Raw genomic sequence first — 18,127 nt, 5'->3', positions numbered from 1 at the left:
TCAAAGTGTTCATTGTAACTGAAAATCCCCAACCCTGAGGAGCTGCTTCTCTCCAGGAGAAGGGGAGGCTGGAGTGGCTGTGGTGGTGCTGGGCAGGTTCCTCCAGGCATCTCCCAAAAGGAGCAGAGCTCCAGATTTAGGGGGCTCAGGAACCATCCCGGGGCTGTGTTCTGCTGCTGGGGGCTACTCTGAGAAGACCATGGAGATGGTCACCTCTGCAGCCCCTGTGTCACAACCAAGGTCGAGCTGAAGGCTTGGCCATGGGGCATGTGGGCTGAGAACTTCCTGGGCTGCTGAGGGCAGCAGATCTAAATCCAGATGGATCCTAGCTGGATTTTGCAGCTCTATACCCAAACCCACCCACATGCCTCTGGGAATTTCCTCTGCTCTTCCCCCAGAATCCTCTTGTTTCATGTCCAGGTGTCCCCAGGAGCCCAAGTTTCACCTCAAAATCTGCCCTCCTGGTTCCTCCTCCCTGGAGGAGCAGCTTGGGGCAGGTTTTCCAGGCAGAATCCCAGGTGGCAAATTGAGGTGGAGCATGGAGGGGCCGAATCGATACCTTGACACAACCTAAGCAACCCATGGAGAGGTGGCCAGGAGGTGAGGTCCCCTCTGACAGCAATAAGACATTCTGAGGGACAGAAGGGGTGAGAACTTGGCTGGCAGGGTGGGATGCTGGGACCATCCCACTGCTGATGGACATAGGGGATGAGAAGGTGGCTTGATGGGGTGGGATCATCCCCTGGCAGCATCCCACTTCTCAGGGACATCAGGGATGAGGACATGGCTTGGTGTGGTGGGATTCTGGGCTCATCCCACTTCTGAGGGACACACCTAAGGGCCGAGGCCGTGCTGGGGCGGGGCGGCTCCTTGGCGTCGTCCATCCCCCGGGCTCGCCTCCCGTGGCTTTTCTTCTCTGCTGGGGGTGGTGCTTTGAGTGCCATGAGGGAGAGAAGCCTTCCTCTCATGCTGCCCCCTGCCCTTCCCTGTTGCCTGCCGGTCTGTGTGAGCCCTGACTGTGCACCTTCGTGGCTAGGAGGGGACAGGTTTTACCTTTACTGCCTTTTCTTTTTGCCCCAGTTCCGTGTTTGGTCCTGAAGGAAGTCCAAACCACACCACAACCCCTCCCCTCCCTTTTTCTATGGCACATTGGCTGCTGGTGGCTTTGGGGCATTTGGGGGGTTTGGGGATATTTTCTTTTTTTTTTGTTGCTTTTGTTTGGGTTTTTTTATCTTTTTTTTTTCCTCCCCCCCTCTTTTTTTTTTTTTTTTCCTAAAAAAGAGGGAAAAAAAAAAGGAAAAAAAATGCAAAGTACACCTCCCCCCCCTCCACTCTGCCTCTCTCTCTCTCTCTGTTGTCAAGTTTTAGGCTGTAAAAATTCCAACTACCAATAAAAAAAAAGCTCCAAAACTCCAGGTCCCTGTGGTGGCTTTCTCCATCCTGCCCCCCTCCTGCAGCCTCAGTCCCACCCTGGCTCCCAACGGAGCCTGCTGAGCCTGGGGGGCACCAGCATCACAGGGCAGGAGCTGAGGGCAGGCAAGAGACTAGGGAGAAGGTGGGGGCAGGGAGAAGGTGAGGAGGAGGAGGGCTGGCCTGAAGGCACCAACTACCCTGCTGGCATCTCAGCTTGGTCCCTGGTGCCCCTCTAAAACCTTTGGTGCTGCTGGAGCCTCCTTGCTTGATGTTGATCTTTCAGGGTTTATAGAATATAGAATAAACCAGGTTGGAAGAGACCTTCAAGATCATCACATCCAACTCATCAACCAATCCAACCCACCCAAACAGCTAACCCATGGCACCAAGCACCCCATCAAGTCTCCTCCTGAACACCTCCAGTGATGGTGACTCCACCACCTCCCCGGGCAGCCCATTCCAATGGGCAATCACTCTCTCTGTGTAGAACTTCTTCCTAACAGCCAACCTAAACCTCCCCTGGTGCAGCCTGAGACTGTGTCCTCTTGTTCTGGTTCTGGCTGCCTGGGAGAAGAGACCAGACCAGAGTGTCCCAGACCTGGTGGCTGTGGCCAGGGGCAACTCCAGAAGGTCACACCTGCTGGATCTTATGAAGCTTTCAGGGAGGCTGCTCCAGAGGAACCAGACCTAGGTTGGGGACTAGGTTCTCCTGGTGCACAGCTGAGCTTTGGTGGCACTGGGCCCATCAAACCACCTTTCCTTGGAGAAAACAAAAACTCACTAGAGCAAGACGGAGGAGGTTGGTCCTTCAAGGCTGCACTGTCCTAAGTCCCCACTGGCCATGAAGGGACACAGGGACCAGCACAAGCAAGGTCCCCACTGGCCCTGTAGAACTTGGGAGACCAACACAACCAAGGTCCCCACTGGCCATGTAGAACTTGGGAGACCAACACAGCCAAGGTCCCCAGTGGCCATGTCGAACTTGGGAGACCAACACAAGCAAGGTCCCCACTGGCCATGTTGAACTTGGGAGACCAACACAACCCAGGTCCCCAGTGGCCAAATAGAACTTGGGAGCCCAGCACAGCCAAGATCCCCACTGGCCATATAGAACCTGGGAGCCCAGCACAGCCAAGGTCCCCACTGGCCATGTAGAACTTGGGAGCCCAGCACAGCCAAGATCCCCACTGGCCATGTAGAACTTGGGAGCCCAGCACAGCCAAGATCCCCACTGGCCATATAGAACTTGGGAGCCCAGCACAGCCAAGATCCCCACTGGCCATATAGAACCTGGGAGCCCAGCACAGCCAAGGTCCCCACTGGCCATGTAGAACTTGGGAGCCCAGCACAGCCAAGATCCCCACTGGCCATGTAGAACTTGGGAGACCAACACAACCCAGGTCCCCAGTGGCCAAATAGAACTTGGGAGCCCAGCACAGCCAAGATCCCCACTGGCCATATAGAACCTGGGAGCCCAGCACAGCCAAGGTCCCCACTGGCCATGTAGAACTTGGGAGCCCAGCACAGCCAAGATCCCCACTGGCCATGTAGAACTTGGGAGTCCAGCACAGCCAAGGTCCCCACTGGCCATGTAGAACTTGGGAGCCCAGCACAGCCAAGATCCCCACTGGCCATATAGAACTTGGGAGCCCAGCACAGCCAAGATCCCCACTGGCCATATAGAACCTGGGAGCCCAGCACAGCCAAGGTCCCCACTGGCCATGTAGAACTTGGGAGCCCAGCACAGCCAAGATCCCCACTGGCCATGTAGAACTTGGGAGACCAACACAACCCAGGTCCCCAGTGGCCAAATAGAACTTGGGAGCCCAGCACAGCCAAGATCCCCACTGGCCATATAGAACCTGGGAGCCCAGCACAGCCAAGGTCCCCACTGGCCATGTAGAACTTGGGAGCCCAGCACAGCCAAGATCCCCACTGGCCATATAGAACTTGGGAGCCCAGCACAGCCAAGATCCCCACTGGCCAAATAGAACTTGGGAGCCCAACACAGCCAAGGTCCCCACTGGCCATGTAGAACTTGGGAGCCCAGCACAGCCTCCCGTGGCTCTTGCCCCTGCTGCTGTTCAGCGAGCTGGGCTCAAGTGGCTGCTGTGGGTCCCGGGGCGAGGCCAGGTGCCGAGGGGGGGCAGAGGAGGCCGCAGGAGCTGGCAGCTGTCCCATGAGGTTTTTTTATTAAACCGTTAGTTTCTCTGTATAGCATTTAACCCTTTCCTCTCTAGGCACAATACAATACAAGGACTCTGGGGGTGGGGGGTGGTGGACACAATGTACAAGAACTTCCATCATCTACACCTGCTTCAGGTAGGACCACACGAAACCCTTCCTGTGGTCCTGGTGAGCCACCTGCCACAGCCGGAACCGTTGGGTGAAACCGAGCGAAGGGTGGGGGGGGTGGGGTTCTGGGGGGGGTTAAGACTGTACAAAGGTCTCTGCAATATAACATTGTCCTCCTTAAAAACAAGAGGGGGAGGAGAAGCTGGAGCTGGGGTGGACACCGTAGGGACATCCGGGGGGGGGTGGGAGGGGACAAGCCCTGGGGGCAGTGCAGGGGGTGGGGATGAGGTGTTGCAGGAGCTGGTTCTGTACCGAGATATTTCCACCGCACCACACCCTCCCCCCCCAGATCCCTGTGTGGTGACAAGGGGACAAGAGGGGAGTTGACCTTGTGGGGGGGTGGGGGGAGGGCAGGTGTTGACCATCTTCCCTCCCTTCCACCCCAGGGTGAAGTTGGGCTCTGGGGGAGGGGTCAGTGGTGGGGAGTGGGGTGGGGGGGGTAATGAGTGGGAAAGTTGGGGGTAACTGGGGGGATCTGGGGGTTTGGGGCCGGGGGGTCAACCTGTGCAAAGAGAGCAGGTGGCACCTGCCACTGCTGCTGTGCCCAGCCCTGTGCCAGCCCTTGGGGACACCCAGCAGGACCCTTGTCACCTCAGGGTGGGGTGGTCTTACTGTGTCCCTCCCCACCCCACTACCACAGCCAGGGGAAGAGAGGGCAGCAAACCAGGACAGTCAGTTTGGTATCTCCCATGGGGGACGTGCTCACCACCACCACCCTGTGCCACCTTTGTCACCTGGCAGCAGAGTGGCTGTGGCCATGTCCCCTCCTGAGCTACAAAGCCTGAGGTGCCACCTGCCACCATCCTGGGGCAGTCAGTAGCAGTGTGGCCAAGTTCCTGAAGGATTGGGACAGGTCATCCCCCAGGGCAGGATGGTCCCAGTGCCCCAACTGGGTCCCCTCCACCACTGCCACCAGCCTGAGCTGCAGCAGCAAAGCCCTGGCACCACTGTTGGGTCATCTGCTGCCCTCCAGGGTGGTGGCAGCCGGTGGGGAGCAGGGCGGGGTGCCCCCTCAGCAGGGGCTTTGGCAGCTGTGGCAGGACAAGGGAGGTGGCAGCTCCTGCCTTTCTCCAGCAGCTTGGGGTGAGGTGGAGGTGAGGGACACCCTGGCAACTTCTCCAGACGGTGCGGGGCAGGGGGGGTTGTGGAGGACACACTAATGACAGGGCTCAGACAGGCTCTGGGGGGACAGGATGAGGGGACATAGGTGGGGGGGGCGGGGGAGACAGACTCCTGCCAGCCCCACCAGCCCGCTTCAAGGTGAGGCTCTCCTCCACCACAGTCCTACCAAGCACCGTGTCACACCTTGGTCCTGCCCCCGCCGCTGCCCGGCCATGGGCCGGGCCGGCAGCGCCGGCGCGCGGCAGATGGGAAGGAAGGAAGGTCTTCTCCTCAGCATCCTCATCCTCCGTCTTCTTCTCCGTCAGTCCCAGCCCCGGCTGGGACACCAGCCTGGGCAGCCGCCCGTGCTCCGCGGGGTCAGGGCCCGGGAGGTGTCTGTGCAGGGAGTTGTGAGGCTCCGCGGGAGGCTGCGCTCAGGCGTCCGACAGGCAGCTCTGGATGCGGTCGATCCACTGCTGGGCCACCTGCACGTCCTGGGCGCAGAAGTTGTAAACGCGTTTCGTGGTCTTCAGCTGCGGCAGGAGGGCACAGGAGATCATGGGGCATGCCTGGGGGCACCACCAACCCAGCCCCCACACATCCCTCCAAGCTCATCCAGCCCAACCCTGCTGCAGGCAGCAGCGACATCTCTGACCAGAGCAAGTTTCTTCTCATACAGAATGCAGAATTAACCAGGCTGGAAAAGACCTTCGAGGCCATCGAGTCCAGCCTACCACCCAGCACCATCTAATCAACTCAACCATGGCACCAAGCACCCATCCAGTCTCTTCCTAAACACCTCCAGTGATGGTGACTCCACCACCTCCCTGGGCAGCACATTCCAATGGGCAATCACTCTCTCTGTGTAGAACTTCTTCCTAACATCCAGCCTAAACCTCCCCTGGCACAGCTTGAGACTGTGTCCTCTTGTTCTGGTGCTGGTTGCCTGGGAGGTTGTTCAGGGCCCCATTGAATCTGCCCTTGGGGCCACCACATCTCTGGACAACCTGTTCCACTGTTCCCACTACCCTCCTGGTGAAGAGCTTCCTCCTGACGTTGTCCAACCTAAACCTTCTCTAGCTGCAAACCACTGTTCCTTGCTCCTATCACCACAGGCCCTTCTAAAAATCCTTCCCATGCTGCCTGTAGGTCTCCTTCAGACAGTGAAAGGCCACCAGCCCCTCTCCCTCAGGGCCGTGAAGGCAGCCATGAGCTGCTGTGCACACTCACATCAAAGAAGGCTTTCTCATCCACGGTCTTGGGGGCTCCCATGGTGGGGGTTCCCGGGGTGATGGACTCCACCTCGGCCAGGTCGATGACCCCTTTGCACTCCGTGTCCATCCGGCTGTCGTAGTACCGCAGCTGTGGGCACAATCCCAGCATGGTGGTGGGGTGGGAAGAGACCTCTGGAGCCCATCCAGCCCAGCATCCCTCCCTGCTGCAGCAGGGCACCCACAGCAGCCTGCCCAGGGTCACAACAGCCACATGGGGCTGGAAGCATTCCAGCCACAGAGACTTCACTACCTCTCCAAGCAGCCTGCTCCAGGGCTCCACCACCCTCACAGCCAACAAGTTGCTCCTGATGAAACCTCCTGGCTCCCAGTGGTGCCTATTGCCCCTTGTCCCATCCCTGAGCACCACTGACAAGAGTCTGACCATGTCCTCTTGCCCCCCACCCGTTAGCTCTTGCTGAGCATTGAGCAGATGCTCTTTCAGGCTGCTCTTCTCCAGGCTCAACAGCCCCAGGGCTCTCAACTGCTCCTCACAATTTCTCCAAAGCCGCCTTCTTCCCCAGACCCTTCAACAGCTTCATTGCCATTCTCCTGGCCTCAGCAGGCTCCCAGCCTCCACTGGACTCTTTCTGGTAGCCCCCAGTCTCTCTGGAAGCGGGGAGCTCAGAACTGAACCCGTTCTCCAACTGTGGCTGCAGCACGGCAGAGCAGAACTGCAGGAGAACCTCCCTTGACCTGCTGGCCACACCATGACCCCCAGGAGCTTCTTGGCCCCACAAAGAGCAGGGGTGATGGGGAGGAGAAAGGGCTGAAGGACAGCCCCTGGGGTCACCCCCACCATCCAGTACCTGATGTTTGGTTTTATCCAGCACGAACCAGCGAGGCTTCCAGGGCTTCATGAAGGCTCCTTTCTTGTAGAGAGACCCCTCGTAGGACCTGCATGGACCACACAGGGGTTAGGGTGGGAAGGAGACAGGGCTGAAGTTCAGCTGTTGCACCCCAGTGGCACTGGGGATGAGAAGATGTTGGGGTCCACACTCTGCAGAACCCAAACACCTTCACCCCTCAGAGAAATCCAGTTTGGGTTTGGGTTGGAAGAGACCTTGAAGGTCATGGGAGTCCAACCATTGGACCCAGGACTGCCAGGGCACCACCAAACCATGGCCCTCTGCGCCACATCTCGAGAGATGGGGACTCCAACACTGCCCTGGACCAGACCTGGACAACCCTCAAGGGGCAGAAATTGTTCTTCATGTCCAACCTGAACCTCCCCTGGGGCAACCTGCGGCCACTTCCTCTTGTCCCATCACTTGGGAGAAGATCTGGATGGCCACCTGTCTCCAGGCTCCTTTACAGGATTTGTAGAGAGCCAGATTCACAGAATTATGGAACAGGTCGGGTTGGAAAGGACCTTCAAAGGTCATCCAGTCCAGTCCCCTGAAGTCAGCAGGGATGTCTGCAACAAGAGCCCCAAACAACCTGACCTGGAATGGTTCCAGGGATGGGGCAGCTCCCACCTCTCTGGGCAGCCTGGGACAGGGTCTCATCACCCTCCCAGTGACGAACATCTTCTTGCCATCCAGTATAATTTTATCTCTTCCAGCTTCAGACCAGCACCCCCTGTCCTGTCACAACAGGCCCTGCTCAGAAGCCCCTCTGGAGTTTTCCTGTGGACCCTCTTTAAGCCCTAAAAGGTCACCATAAGGGCACCCTGGAGCCTTCTCTTCTCCAGGCTGAACAACCCCAACTCTCTCAGCCTGACCTCACAGCAGAGGGCTTCCAGCCCTCCCATAATTGCTGTGGCCCCCTCTGGGCCTGCTCCAGTAGGTCCCTGCCCAGCCCACAGCCCTGGGCCCTGCCTGTTCTCGCTCTCGGACATCTGGAAGTGGCTGTAGAGGGTGGAGGTGCTCCTGCGTCCGCCCTGCTTGCCGCTGGAGGGGGTGGAGGTGCTGCTGGTGTCGCTGTCCAGGCTCAGGTTCAGGCTGGAGCCCACTCCACTCTCCTGCAGGTAGACCCCCAGAGAGCGCCGGTGGTGGGACAGGCCAGAGGACATCAGCAGGGAGCTGGGGGTCTGCGGGGAGCAGAGGACACAGTGTGAGAAGAAGGCTGTCCCCACTTCCCAGGGGCACAGCTCCAGCTGCTCTCCTCAGCCCCAGGCTGCAGGGCCGAAGCCTGCTGGGTTTGGGACAGCCTTGGAGAAGGTCACCCAAGCCCTCAGCTCCAACCAACCTACCCTGCTGCCCTCCTGCCGTGCCTCGCTGCGCTGTGAGGCTTTCACTTTGTCCCAGGTCTCCTTCCAGCGCTCTGGGACCTGCCCCAGCTCCATCTCCAGGTTCTGCAGCTCCTGGAAAGGAGGGGAGAAAAATCCATGAAACCAATGGCCCTGCCCCAGGGGTCAAACAACTCCAACCATGTGTCCCTGTGCAGTGTGACACCACAATGAACCCAAACCCAGAAGATTTGGGTGCTGATGGTGCCAACTCCAACCATGTGTCCCTGTGCAGTGTGACACCACAATGAACCCAAACCCAAAAGGTTTGGGTGCTGATGGTGCCAACTCCAACCATGTGTCCCTGTGCTGTGTGACACCACAAGGAACCCAAACCCAGAAGATTTGGGTGCTGATGGTGCCAACACGATGGTGGTGCCAACTCCACGCAGGTGTCCAAGCATGCATGGGGCAGTGTCCCACCCCAGGGGCCCCCAAAGCCGTGGGTGAGGTGGCAGCAGCAGCAGCCTGCTGACCTCCAGCAGCTTGGAGATGGCATCGGGCTCGGTGCGGCTGCGGTTGTCGTAACAGGGCCAGATGATCCTGCGCTTGGTCTGCGGAGCGCTGGTGTCCTGCCTGTCCTCCTCTACCTGCTCCACCTGCCCCTGAGTCAGCTCCCAGTCGTAGGAAGGGCCCTCAGAAAGGGTCTCCTCCGTGTAGTAGTCCCACACCTTCAGGTTGGAGATGTTGCTGTATGGCCTCAGCACCTGCAGGAGGGGTGTGGAAGAGAATCATCAGCTGTGTTAGGTTGGAAAGGGCCTTTTGAGGTCACCCGGTCTAACCCTCCTGCAGCCAGAAGGGACATCTGCAGCTAGAGCAGGTTGCTCAGAGCACCAGACAACCTGACCTGGAGTGGTTCCAGGGATGGGGCATCTACCACCTCTCTGGGCAACTTGGGGCAGGGTCTCATCCCCCTCAGCATGGAGAGCATTTCCCTTGCATCCCATCTAAATGTTCCTCTTCAAGTTCCAACCATCACCCTTTGTCCTGTCACCACAGGCCCTGCTCAAAAGTCTGTCCCCAGCTTTCTTCCAAGTCCTGAAAGGCCACCAGAAGGTCACCCTGCAGCCTTCTCTTCTCCAGGCTGAACAACCTCAACTCTCAGCCTGTCCTCACAGCAGAGGGCTTTCCAAAGAACCAGCAACCCAGGAGAGTTCTTCCCCCTGGACACCACATCCTCCTGGGGTGCCCATAGGAATCAACCACCATGGAATCACAGGATGGGTTGGGAGAGACCTGGTCATGGAGTGTAACCATCAACCCAGTGGCTTGATGGCCGCACCCAAAGAGTGGCTGTCAATGGGTCCATGTCCCAGTGGAGGCCAGGGACAAGCGGAGTCCCTCAGGGATCAGTCCTGGGACCTGTCTTGTTCAACATCTTTGTGGGTGACATGGACAGTGGCATTGAGTGCACCCTCAGCAAGTTTGCTGATGACACCAAGCTGTGTGGTGCAGCAGACACGCTGGAGGGAAGGGAGGCCATCCAGAGGGACCTTGACAGGCTGGAGAGGTGGGCACAAGCCAACCTCATCAGGTTCAACAAGGCCAAGTGCAGGGTCCTGCAGCTGGGTGGAGGCAATCCCAGGCACAAATCCAGGCTGGGCAATGACTGGCTGGAAAGTAGCCCTGAAGAGAGAGACTTGGGGGTGCTGGTGGACAAGAAGCTCAACAGGAGCTCTCAGTGTGCACTTGCAGCCCGCAAAGCCAATCAGATCCTGGGCTGCATCAGGAGAAGTGTGGCCAGCAGGTCGAGGGAGGTGATCCTCCCCCTCTACTCAGCCCTGGTGAGACCCCACCTGGAGTACTGTGTCCAGTTCTGGAGCCCCTATTACAAGAGGGATGTGGAGGTGCTGGAACGTGTCCAGAGAAGTGCCACGAGGATGATCAGAGGGCTGGAGCACCTCTCCTATGAGGACAGACTGAAGGAGTTGGGGCTGTTCAGTCTGCAGAAGAGAAGGCTCCCAGGTGACCTCATTGTGGCCTTCCAGTATCTGAAGGGGGCCTACAGGAAGGCTGGGGAAGGACTTCTCAGGATCTCAGGTAGTGATAGGACTAGGGGGAATGGAATGAAGCTGGAGGTGGGGAGATTCAGGCTGGATGTGAGGAGGAGGTTCTTCACCATGAGAGTGGTGAAGCCCTGGAATGGGTTGTCCAGGGAGGTGGTCGAGGCCCCGTCCCTGGGGGTGTTTAAGAGCAGGCTGGATGAGGCTCTGTCCAGCCTGATCTAGTGTGGGGTGTCCCTGCCCATGGCAGGGGGGTTGGAACTAGATGATCCTTGTGGTCCCTTCCAACCCTGAATGAAACTATGAAACTATGAAACAAACCATGACCTTCAGTGGCACATCTCCATGGCTTTGAAACCCCTCCAGGAATGGCCATTCCACCACTACCCTGGGCAGCCTGGGCCAGGCCTGGACAACCCTCCAGGGGCAGAAATAGTTCCTCATGGCCAACCTAAATTTCCCCTCAGGCAACTTGAGGCCATTTCCTCTGGCTCTGTCACTTGACAGAAGACCTGGTGGAGACCTGGTGGACAGAAGACCTGTACCTGGCTCCAGACTGTTGTCAGGGAGTTGTACAGAGCCAGAAGGTCTCCCCTCAGCCTCCTTTTCTCCAGACTCAACATCCTTAGCTCCCTCAGCTGCTCCTCACAAGTTCTCCAGACTCTTCCTCAGCTTTTTTGCCCCTCTCTGGACCTGCTCCAGCCCCTCAATGTCCTTCCTGGACTGACCCCAGGATTCCAGCTGTGGGATCACCAGTGCCCAGTCCAGAGGGGCAATCCCTGCCCTTCTCCTGCTGGCCACACCATTGCTGACCCAAGCCAGGCTGCCAGTAGCCTTCTTGGCCACCTGGGCACAGCCTGGCTCATCTCCAGCTGCTGTTGACCAAGGCCCCGGGTCCTGGTCCCGCAGGCAGCTGCAGAGCTCTCACCTCCCCATCCTCAGGAGCATACATGTAGTTGAAAAAGACAGGAGCCTTCTTGTTCAGCCGCTCAATGTAGTCCCAGATGGACTTGCAGACCTGCTGGCTCTTCTTCTCACCCTTCTCCTCGTACAGGAGACCTGGGGAGAAGAAGACAGCAGAGAAGGTGGAATCATTTGTGGAAAGGTTCTGGGGGGCTGCTGTTGGCTGTGGGTCCCACCAGCCCTCACCCAGCTCGATGCGCTCATAGTCGGAGTCCAGCAGGAAGGTCCGGAAGCGGTTGGAGATGTAGTGGTAGCTGAGGAACTTCAGGTAGTACTGGCTGAACTCGAACTCCATGGGGAACTGCAGGTGGATCTGCAAGGAGCAAGGTGGTGAGACCTCCAAAGGAACCACCACCTGGGGTGTCCGCTCGAGATGAAGCTGCCCAGGCCTGGCCAGCTTGCAGCTCACCTGGTGGACACAGTCCAGGAACTGCAGGAAGATGGGGGCGAAGCCGCTGCTCTGGCCGGCCAAGGTCTGGGCTCCACGGTGGCTGAAGCGGTGGCCAAAGGACAACCACTCCTTCTCCACCAGCAGGCGAAAGCCCTCCAGCGTCCGGTAGTAGGGGTCTGACAGCAGCTGCACCAAGGAGACCACCTAGGAGGACAGCAGGGTCTGGAGATGCTCATGGGGGAATGGCCACAGGTAGACATGGCTGGCCACAGATTGACGTGGCTGGCTGCCGACAGACATGGCAGGCCACCGACAGACGTGGCAGGCCCCCGACAGACGTGGCAGGCCACCGACAGACGTGGCAGGCCACAGGTAGACATGGCAGGCCCCCGACAGACGTGGCAGGCCGCAGGTAGACATGGCAGGCCCCCGACAGACGTGGCAGGCCACAGGTAGACATGGCAGGCCACCGACAGACGTGGCAGGCCACAGGTAGACATGGCAGGCCCCCGACAGACGTGGCAGGCCCCCGACAGACGTGGCTGGCCACAGGTAGACATGGCAGGCCACCGACAGACGTGGCAGGCCCCCGACAGACGTGGCAGGCCCCCGACAGACGTGGCAGGCCACTGACAGACGTGGCTGGCCGCCAGCAGATGTGGCTGGCCCCCGACAGACGTGGCTGGCCACAGGTAGATGTGGGAGGCCACCGACAGACGTGGCAGGCCCCCGACAGACGTGGCAGGCCCCCGACAGACGTGGCAGGCCACTGACAGACGTGGCTGGCCGCCAGCAGATGTGGCTGGCCCCCGACAGACGTGGCTGGCCACAGGTAGATGTGGGAGGCCACCGACAGACGTGGCTGGCCGCGGGTAGATGTGGCAGGCCACCAACAGACGTGGCAGGCCGCCGACAGATGTGGCAGGCCGCCGACAGACGTGGCTGGCCACAGGTAGACATGGCAGGCCCCCGACAGACATGGCTGGCCGCCAACAGACATGGCAGGCCCCCGACAGACATGGCAGGCCCCCGACAGACGTGGCTGGCCGCCGACAGACGTGGCTGGCCACAGGTAGACATGGCTGGCCACAGGTAGACATGGCTGGCCACAGATTGACGTGGCTGGCCACAGATTGACGTGGCTGGCTGCCGACAGACATGGCAGGCCACCGACAGACGTGGCAGGCCACCGACAGACGTGGCTGGCCACTGACAGACGTGGCTGGCCGCCAGCAGACGTGGTGTTGTGTAGGTGTAAGGCTCCTACCTGTGTGGTGATGTCCCAGCCATCCTCCAGACTGACGAGCACAGAGGAACCCGTGTCCAGGAGCTCCACCACCAACACTGAAATCTGCAGGATCTTGTGGATCTGCCAAAGGATGGGTTGAGAGTTACTCCTTGGGTGGAGGTTGTGACCTCTTCTCCTGGCAGCAGGTGAATCCCAGCATGGTGGGGTGGAAAGGGACCTCTGGAGATCATCCAGTCCAATCCCCTTGCTCAAGCAGGGTCACTGACAGCAGCTGCCCGGGATCACAATAGCCAGTTGGGTTAGGAGTCCTCTTCAGGCTCCCCAAGAGACCCTTGGCCTTCTTGGCTACCCTGGTATATTGCTGGCTCATGGTGACCTTGTTGTCCACCAGCACTCCCAGGTCCTTCTCCATGGAGCTGCTTCCCAGCTCCTCATCTGTACTGCTGCAGGGGTTGGTTCCTCCCCGGGGCAAGACCCTCCACTTGCCCTGGTTGAACTTCATGAGGTTCCTCTCCCCCAGCTCTCCAGCCTGGCCAGGTCTGGCTGGATGGCATCAACCTGATGAGGTATCAACCACTCTTCCCGGTTTAGTGTCACTGGACCAACCCTCTAAATGTCCTTCTGACCTGCAGGTCCTGTCCTTCTTCCACAGCTGGGTGCTGCCAGTTTAAGTCTGGAGCCACCAAGCTCCACCACGTCCAGAGCCACCAAGCAGGACTCCAGACTGTTCCATCCTTGTCCCTTGGTGTCCTCCACCCCAAAGCAAAGCTCTGGAGATGGCATCTAGACCCCCACAGTCACTTCACTGGAGGTAAGAGCACATGTTCTTCCACAACGTCCCCATGTGGGGCCAAACCAGGCTTCCCCCAAACCCTTTGGGTGACAACTGACCTGGGACAACCACTCAGACTCCTCCAAGGACCTCAAGTAGGTGACACTGGGGTCAATGTAGGGGCAGCCTGGCACGCAGGCCTTCATCAGCTTCTTGAAGCTGGCCTTCACCTGCCTGACATCGAAGACCTCGATGGGCACCACCTCCCAGTGCTGCAGCGGGTCTGGCTTCACCCCCTGGGTCAGGAGGGAAAACAGGTCACACAGTCACAGAATCAACCAGGCTGGAAGAGACCTCCAAGGTCATCAAGTCCAATCTATCACCCAATCCTAACTAATCCACTAGACTGAGTGCCTCATCCAGCCTCTTCTTAAACACCTCCAGGGACACTGACCCCACCACCTCCCCGGGCAGCCCATTCCAATGGGCAACCTCTCTCTCTGTGAGGAATTTCTTTCTAAGATCAGCCTAAGCCTGCCCCTTGCACAGCTTGAGACTGTATCCTCTTGGTCTGTTGTTGCCCTTCTCTGGACACACTCTGGCCATTCAACTTCTTTCTTGAATTGAGGGGCCCAGAACTGGACACAGTACTCGAGGTGTGGCCTAACCAGTGCTGAGTACAGGGGCACAATGACCTCCCTGCTCCTGCTGGCCACACTGTTCCTGATACAGGCCAGGATGCCATTGGCCTTCTTGACCACCTGGGCACACTGCTGGCTCATGTTCAGCCTACTGTCAACCAGTACCCCCAGGTCTTAGTAACACCCCAAACAGACCCATCACCATCACCATTACCGCCATCACCACCCACCACCACCACCCCCATCACCACCACATCCCCATCACAATGGTGACACCACCACCACCATCACCACCACCACGATGGTGACACCCTCAGTACCACCCAGGAGGCAGCTGCCAGGCCCCGGAGATACCTTCAGCTGGGACTTGTCCCCGATGATGTAGAGGGAGGCACGGTGTGGCCGCAGGAAGGTGGCCTCCGAGGGGGTGCCGTTGTGCTGGGCCCCCAGGAGGTCCTTCCCGGCCAGCCGGGAGCCGATGTCCACGTTGAGGGCGTAGCTGCTCATGCGGCCGCTGGCCCGGATGCTGCCCCACTTCCCTGCAAGACACCAGGGTGGGGGTCTCCAACCCAGCCGTGGCTTCTGCCGTCCGCTCTGACCCCCCCAGCCCAGCCCAGCCCAGCCACGAGCGGCTCACCGCCGGCTGCCGCCACCCACTGCCCCACAAGAGCATGCCGGGAACGTGCTGCCACCCAGCTTTGCTTGGGCTCCTTCTCCTTGCTGGGGGCTGTAGGACCTTCTGCCTGGTGGGTATGGAGACTGACTCTGTGGCCCAGCAACCTGTGCAACCACAGTGCCCAGCACCTGCACACAAACCACCAGGAGCTACCCTTTCCCTGCCAACCAGACCCTAGGCCACCACCACCATCATCACCACTGTGAAGGTCACCACCATCATCACCACCACCATCATACCATCACTGTGAAGGTCACCACCATCATCACCACCACACCATTGTGAGGGTCACCACCACATCACCATCACACCATCATTGTGAGGGTCACCACTATCATCATCACCATCATTGTGAAGGTCACCAACATCATTGTCACCATCACTGCCACCACCATGATTACTATCACTCCCACCACCATCATCCCCATCTGGGGATGATCATCATCATGATAGTGACACCATCACCACCACCATCATCATCACTACCACCATCATCATGATGGTGACATCATCACCACTGCCACCATCATCACAGTCACCACCACCATTAGTACCATCATTACCATCTTCATCACCACCACCATCATGACACTGACACCATCACCCCCACAACCATCACCACCATCACTACCACTATCATCAGCATCACTACCATCACTGCCACCACCGTGATGGTGACACCATCATCATTACCATCACCACTAGCAACATCACTTCTGGTGACACCATCACTGTCATCCTCACCACCACCACCATTATCATCATCACCACCACCAGCAACATCATCTCTGGTGACACCATCACCACCACTACCAGAAGCATCACCACCCCTATGATGATGACACCACCACCCACCAAGCCCTAGCAGATGCAGAAGGAGCCCAAAGCAAAGCTGGCAGGAGGTTGTGGAGGTGCTGGGGCCAAGCCTGGTACTCACCGCAGCCGGCAGGAGCTGGCCCCAGCCAGGGACATGCTTGGTGGAGACGTTAGTGGGCTGAGGTGGTGTTACTGGGAGGTTAGTGGTGGGGCTGTGGGGAGTGTGCGTGTGGTGGGACAGGTGAGGTTAGCACTCAGGTCGGGGGTGGTGGCACTGTACCTCGGGGGGTCTCACGGCCCTTTGGAGACACGCACTTGGGGGTGGACAGGGTGATGACACGAGCTCGGTGAGCGAGCCCTGGGGGCACAGGAGGAGACAACTCAGGGGGGATACCAGGGTGAGGTAGACAGCAGGTTGCGGTGGACCTCTGGGTGAGAGCAGCCTCAGCGGGGACACCAAGCTGGGGCTGGCACCAAGCTGAGGCGGACACCGGCTTGAGTGGGACCCAAGGTGGGATGAGAGCAACCTCACCAAGACAGGGTGAAAGTGACCTCAGGGGCCACACCAGGGGGAGGAGGACACCAGACTGAGAAGAACCCAAGATAGGGTGAGAGCAACCTCAGCAGGGACACCAGGCTGAAGTGGACCCAAGGTGGGATGAGAGCAACCTCGGGAGACATCAGGGTGAGGTGGACCCAAGATTGCATGAGAGCAACCTCATGGGGGATACTAGGGCAAGGTGGACACCATGTTGAAGTGGACCCAAGGTGGGATGAAAGCATCTTCAGGGATGACCCCAGGTAGACCTCAGCCCATGGGATCTATTCTCATTTGGATCCAAGCTGGACCCATGGTGGGATAAGAGTAACCTCGGAAGGGACACCAGGTTGAGGGAGACCCAAGGCTGAGGTGGACCCAAGATGGGGTGAAAGCAACTTCAAGGTGGACACCAGGTAGACCTCGGCTCATGGGGTCTATTCTCATTTGGATCCAAGCTGGACCCATGGTGAGATAAGAGCAACCTCAGAGGGGACATCAGGTTGAGGGGCACCCAAGATAGAGTGAGAGAAACCTCAGAGGGCAAACCAGATTGAGGGGAACCCAAGGTGGAATGAGAGCAACCTCAAGCTGCACACTAAGGTTGATGTAGACCTGAGGCAGAACAAGGCACTCGGCCAGCTGGGATGGAGCCATGGAGTGATGATGACAATGATAGGTGGGATGAAGGAGATGTCTCTGGGAAGTGCTGCAGTGGTGGGTCCCTCCCTGCCTTCCCTGCTGCTGCCCCAAGGCTGGAAAGCTGTGGGTTGGAAGCATCTAGTCTACAAGGCCCAAGGCTTTGGTGGGGTGGGGAGGTCTTAGCCAGACCCCCTTGAGGCAGTTATCCACTTGTAGGTCCTCACCTCCACGGCTAATTGTCCCGGGCCCATCGTCCTTCCCTCCCATCACCTGCTTCATGAGGGATCCCAGCTTGGGCTGTCTCCTGTCGGACAGATCTGTGGCACCAACAGAAGGTCAGCTCTTGGTTGGTCTCACCATGCTGCTCCGCGGAGGTCCTCCCACCATGGACCTCCCCAAAACCACTCAGGAGGGACAGGAAGGGACCACAAAGGACAGAGAGGGAAAGCAGCAGCAAGCAGGAGAACCCAGGGCTGGGAGCAGGAGGTCAGTGTGCCGGAGACAGCTTCCAGTTGGAGCCATGGTGAGAAGGTAGCTAAGGAGAGGGAGGTTGACCCTCCAAGCTGGGCATCGCCCAAGCATCAGCAGCTCCCTGCTCTGAGGTTCTGCTGCCACAGCAGGTCACTCCTCTGCCACCCCACTGCTGGTCTGAGCCTCCCTCCTTCAGCTGGAGCTCCAGAGATGTCCACCAACATCAAGGGAGAGGTTCTGGAGGGCCTGGGGCAAGTCCTCTCCTCCCCAGGGTGTGGGGAGCACCTGGCTGGGTTTCTCCCTGATCCCTCTTGGACCATGGTCACCTCCACAGCAGGGATGGGATGGTTGGATGGGATGGGATGGTTGGATGGGATGGTGGGATGGGATAGGATGGTGGGATGGGATGGGATGGTTGAGATGGCATGGAGTCAGAGACTTACCAAGGCTTCCAGCAAACCCCAGCTACAGATGGTTCCGGGACCTCACCCCATGAGGTCCACTCCCACCCAGATCCAAGCCCAGCCTGAGGCTCCCAGCAGTCCCAGTTCCATGGCCACTGGGTTTCCCCAAACTCATTTCCCCCACCCATGGA

The 18,127-nt window shown here is 58.7% G+C and overlaps 1 protein-coding gene across 10 annotated transcripts in view; it reads right to left on the bottom strand.

The window, feature by feature from the left end:
- Positions 1-3,586: 3,586 nt before the first annotated feature.
- Positions 3,587-18,127, bottom strand: part of SBF1 (SET binding factor 1) — an 83,682-nt gene continuing 69,141 nt past the window's right edge. For 4 of the 10 annotated variants that reach the window (XM_068169708.1, XM_068169707.1, XM_068169709.1 and 1 more), the window contains 14 exons: positions 17,286-17,378; positions 16,162-16,239; positions 14,744-14,928; positions 13,868-14,044; positions 12,995-13,096; positions 11,746-11,931; positions 11,523-11,649; positions 11,302-11,432; positions 8,847-9,077; positions 8,335-8,445; positions 7,961-8,172; positions 6,950-7,037; positions 6,100-6,231; positions 3,587-5,402 (listed from right to left, as the gene is read on the bottom strand). In XM_068169708.1, coding sequence (XP_068025809.1) covers positions 5,304-5,402; positions 6,100-6,231; positions 6,950-7,037; positions 7,961-8,172; positions 8,335-8,445; positions 8,847-9,077; positions 11,302-11,432; positions 11,523-11,649; positions 11,746-11,931; positions 12,995-13,096; positions 13,868-14,044; positions 14,744-14,928; positions 16,162-16,239; positions 17,286-17,378 — 1,952 coding nt within the window. In that variant the 3' untranslated portion in view covers positions 3,587-5,303. The remainder of the gene's footprint in view (positions 5,403-6,099; positions 6,232-6,949; positions 7,038-7,960; positions 8,173-8,334; positions 8,446-8,846; positions 9,078-11,301; positions 11,433-11,522; positions 11,650-11,745; positions 11,932-12,994; positions 13,097-13,867; positions 14,045-14,743; positions 14,929-16,161; positions 16,240-17,285; positions 17,379-18,127) is intronic. The other 6 variants (XM_068169717.1, XM_068169713.1, XM_068169715.1 and 3 more) reach the window with 3 other exon arrangements.

The sequence above is a fragment of the Melanerpes formicivorus genome, unplaced genomic scaffold (genome assembly GCF_026170545.1).
Source record: "Melanerpes formicivorus ecotype bairdi unplaced genomic scaffold, bMelFor1.0.p_v2 SCAF_3, whole genome shotgun sequence".
Taxonomy (NCBI): Eukaryota; Metazoa; Chordata; class Aves; order Piciformes; family Picidae; genus Melanerpes; species Melanerpes formicivorus.
The sequence above is the reverse complement of the archived record's forward strand: the minus strand, read 5'-3'. Positions and strand labels throughout refer to the sequence as shown.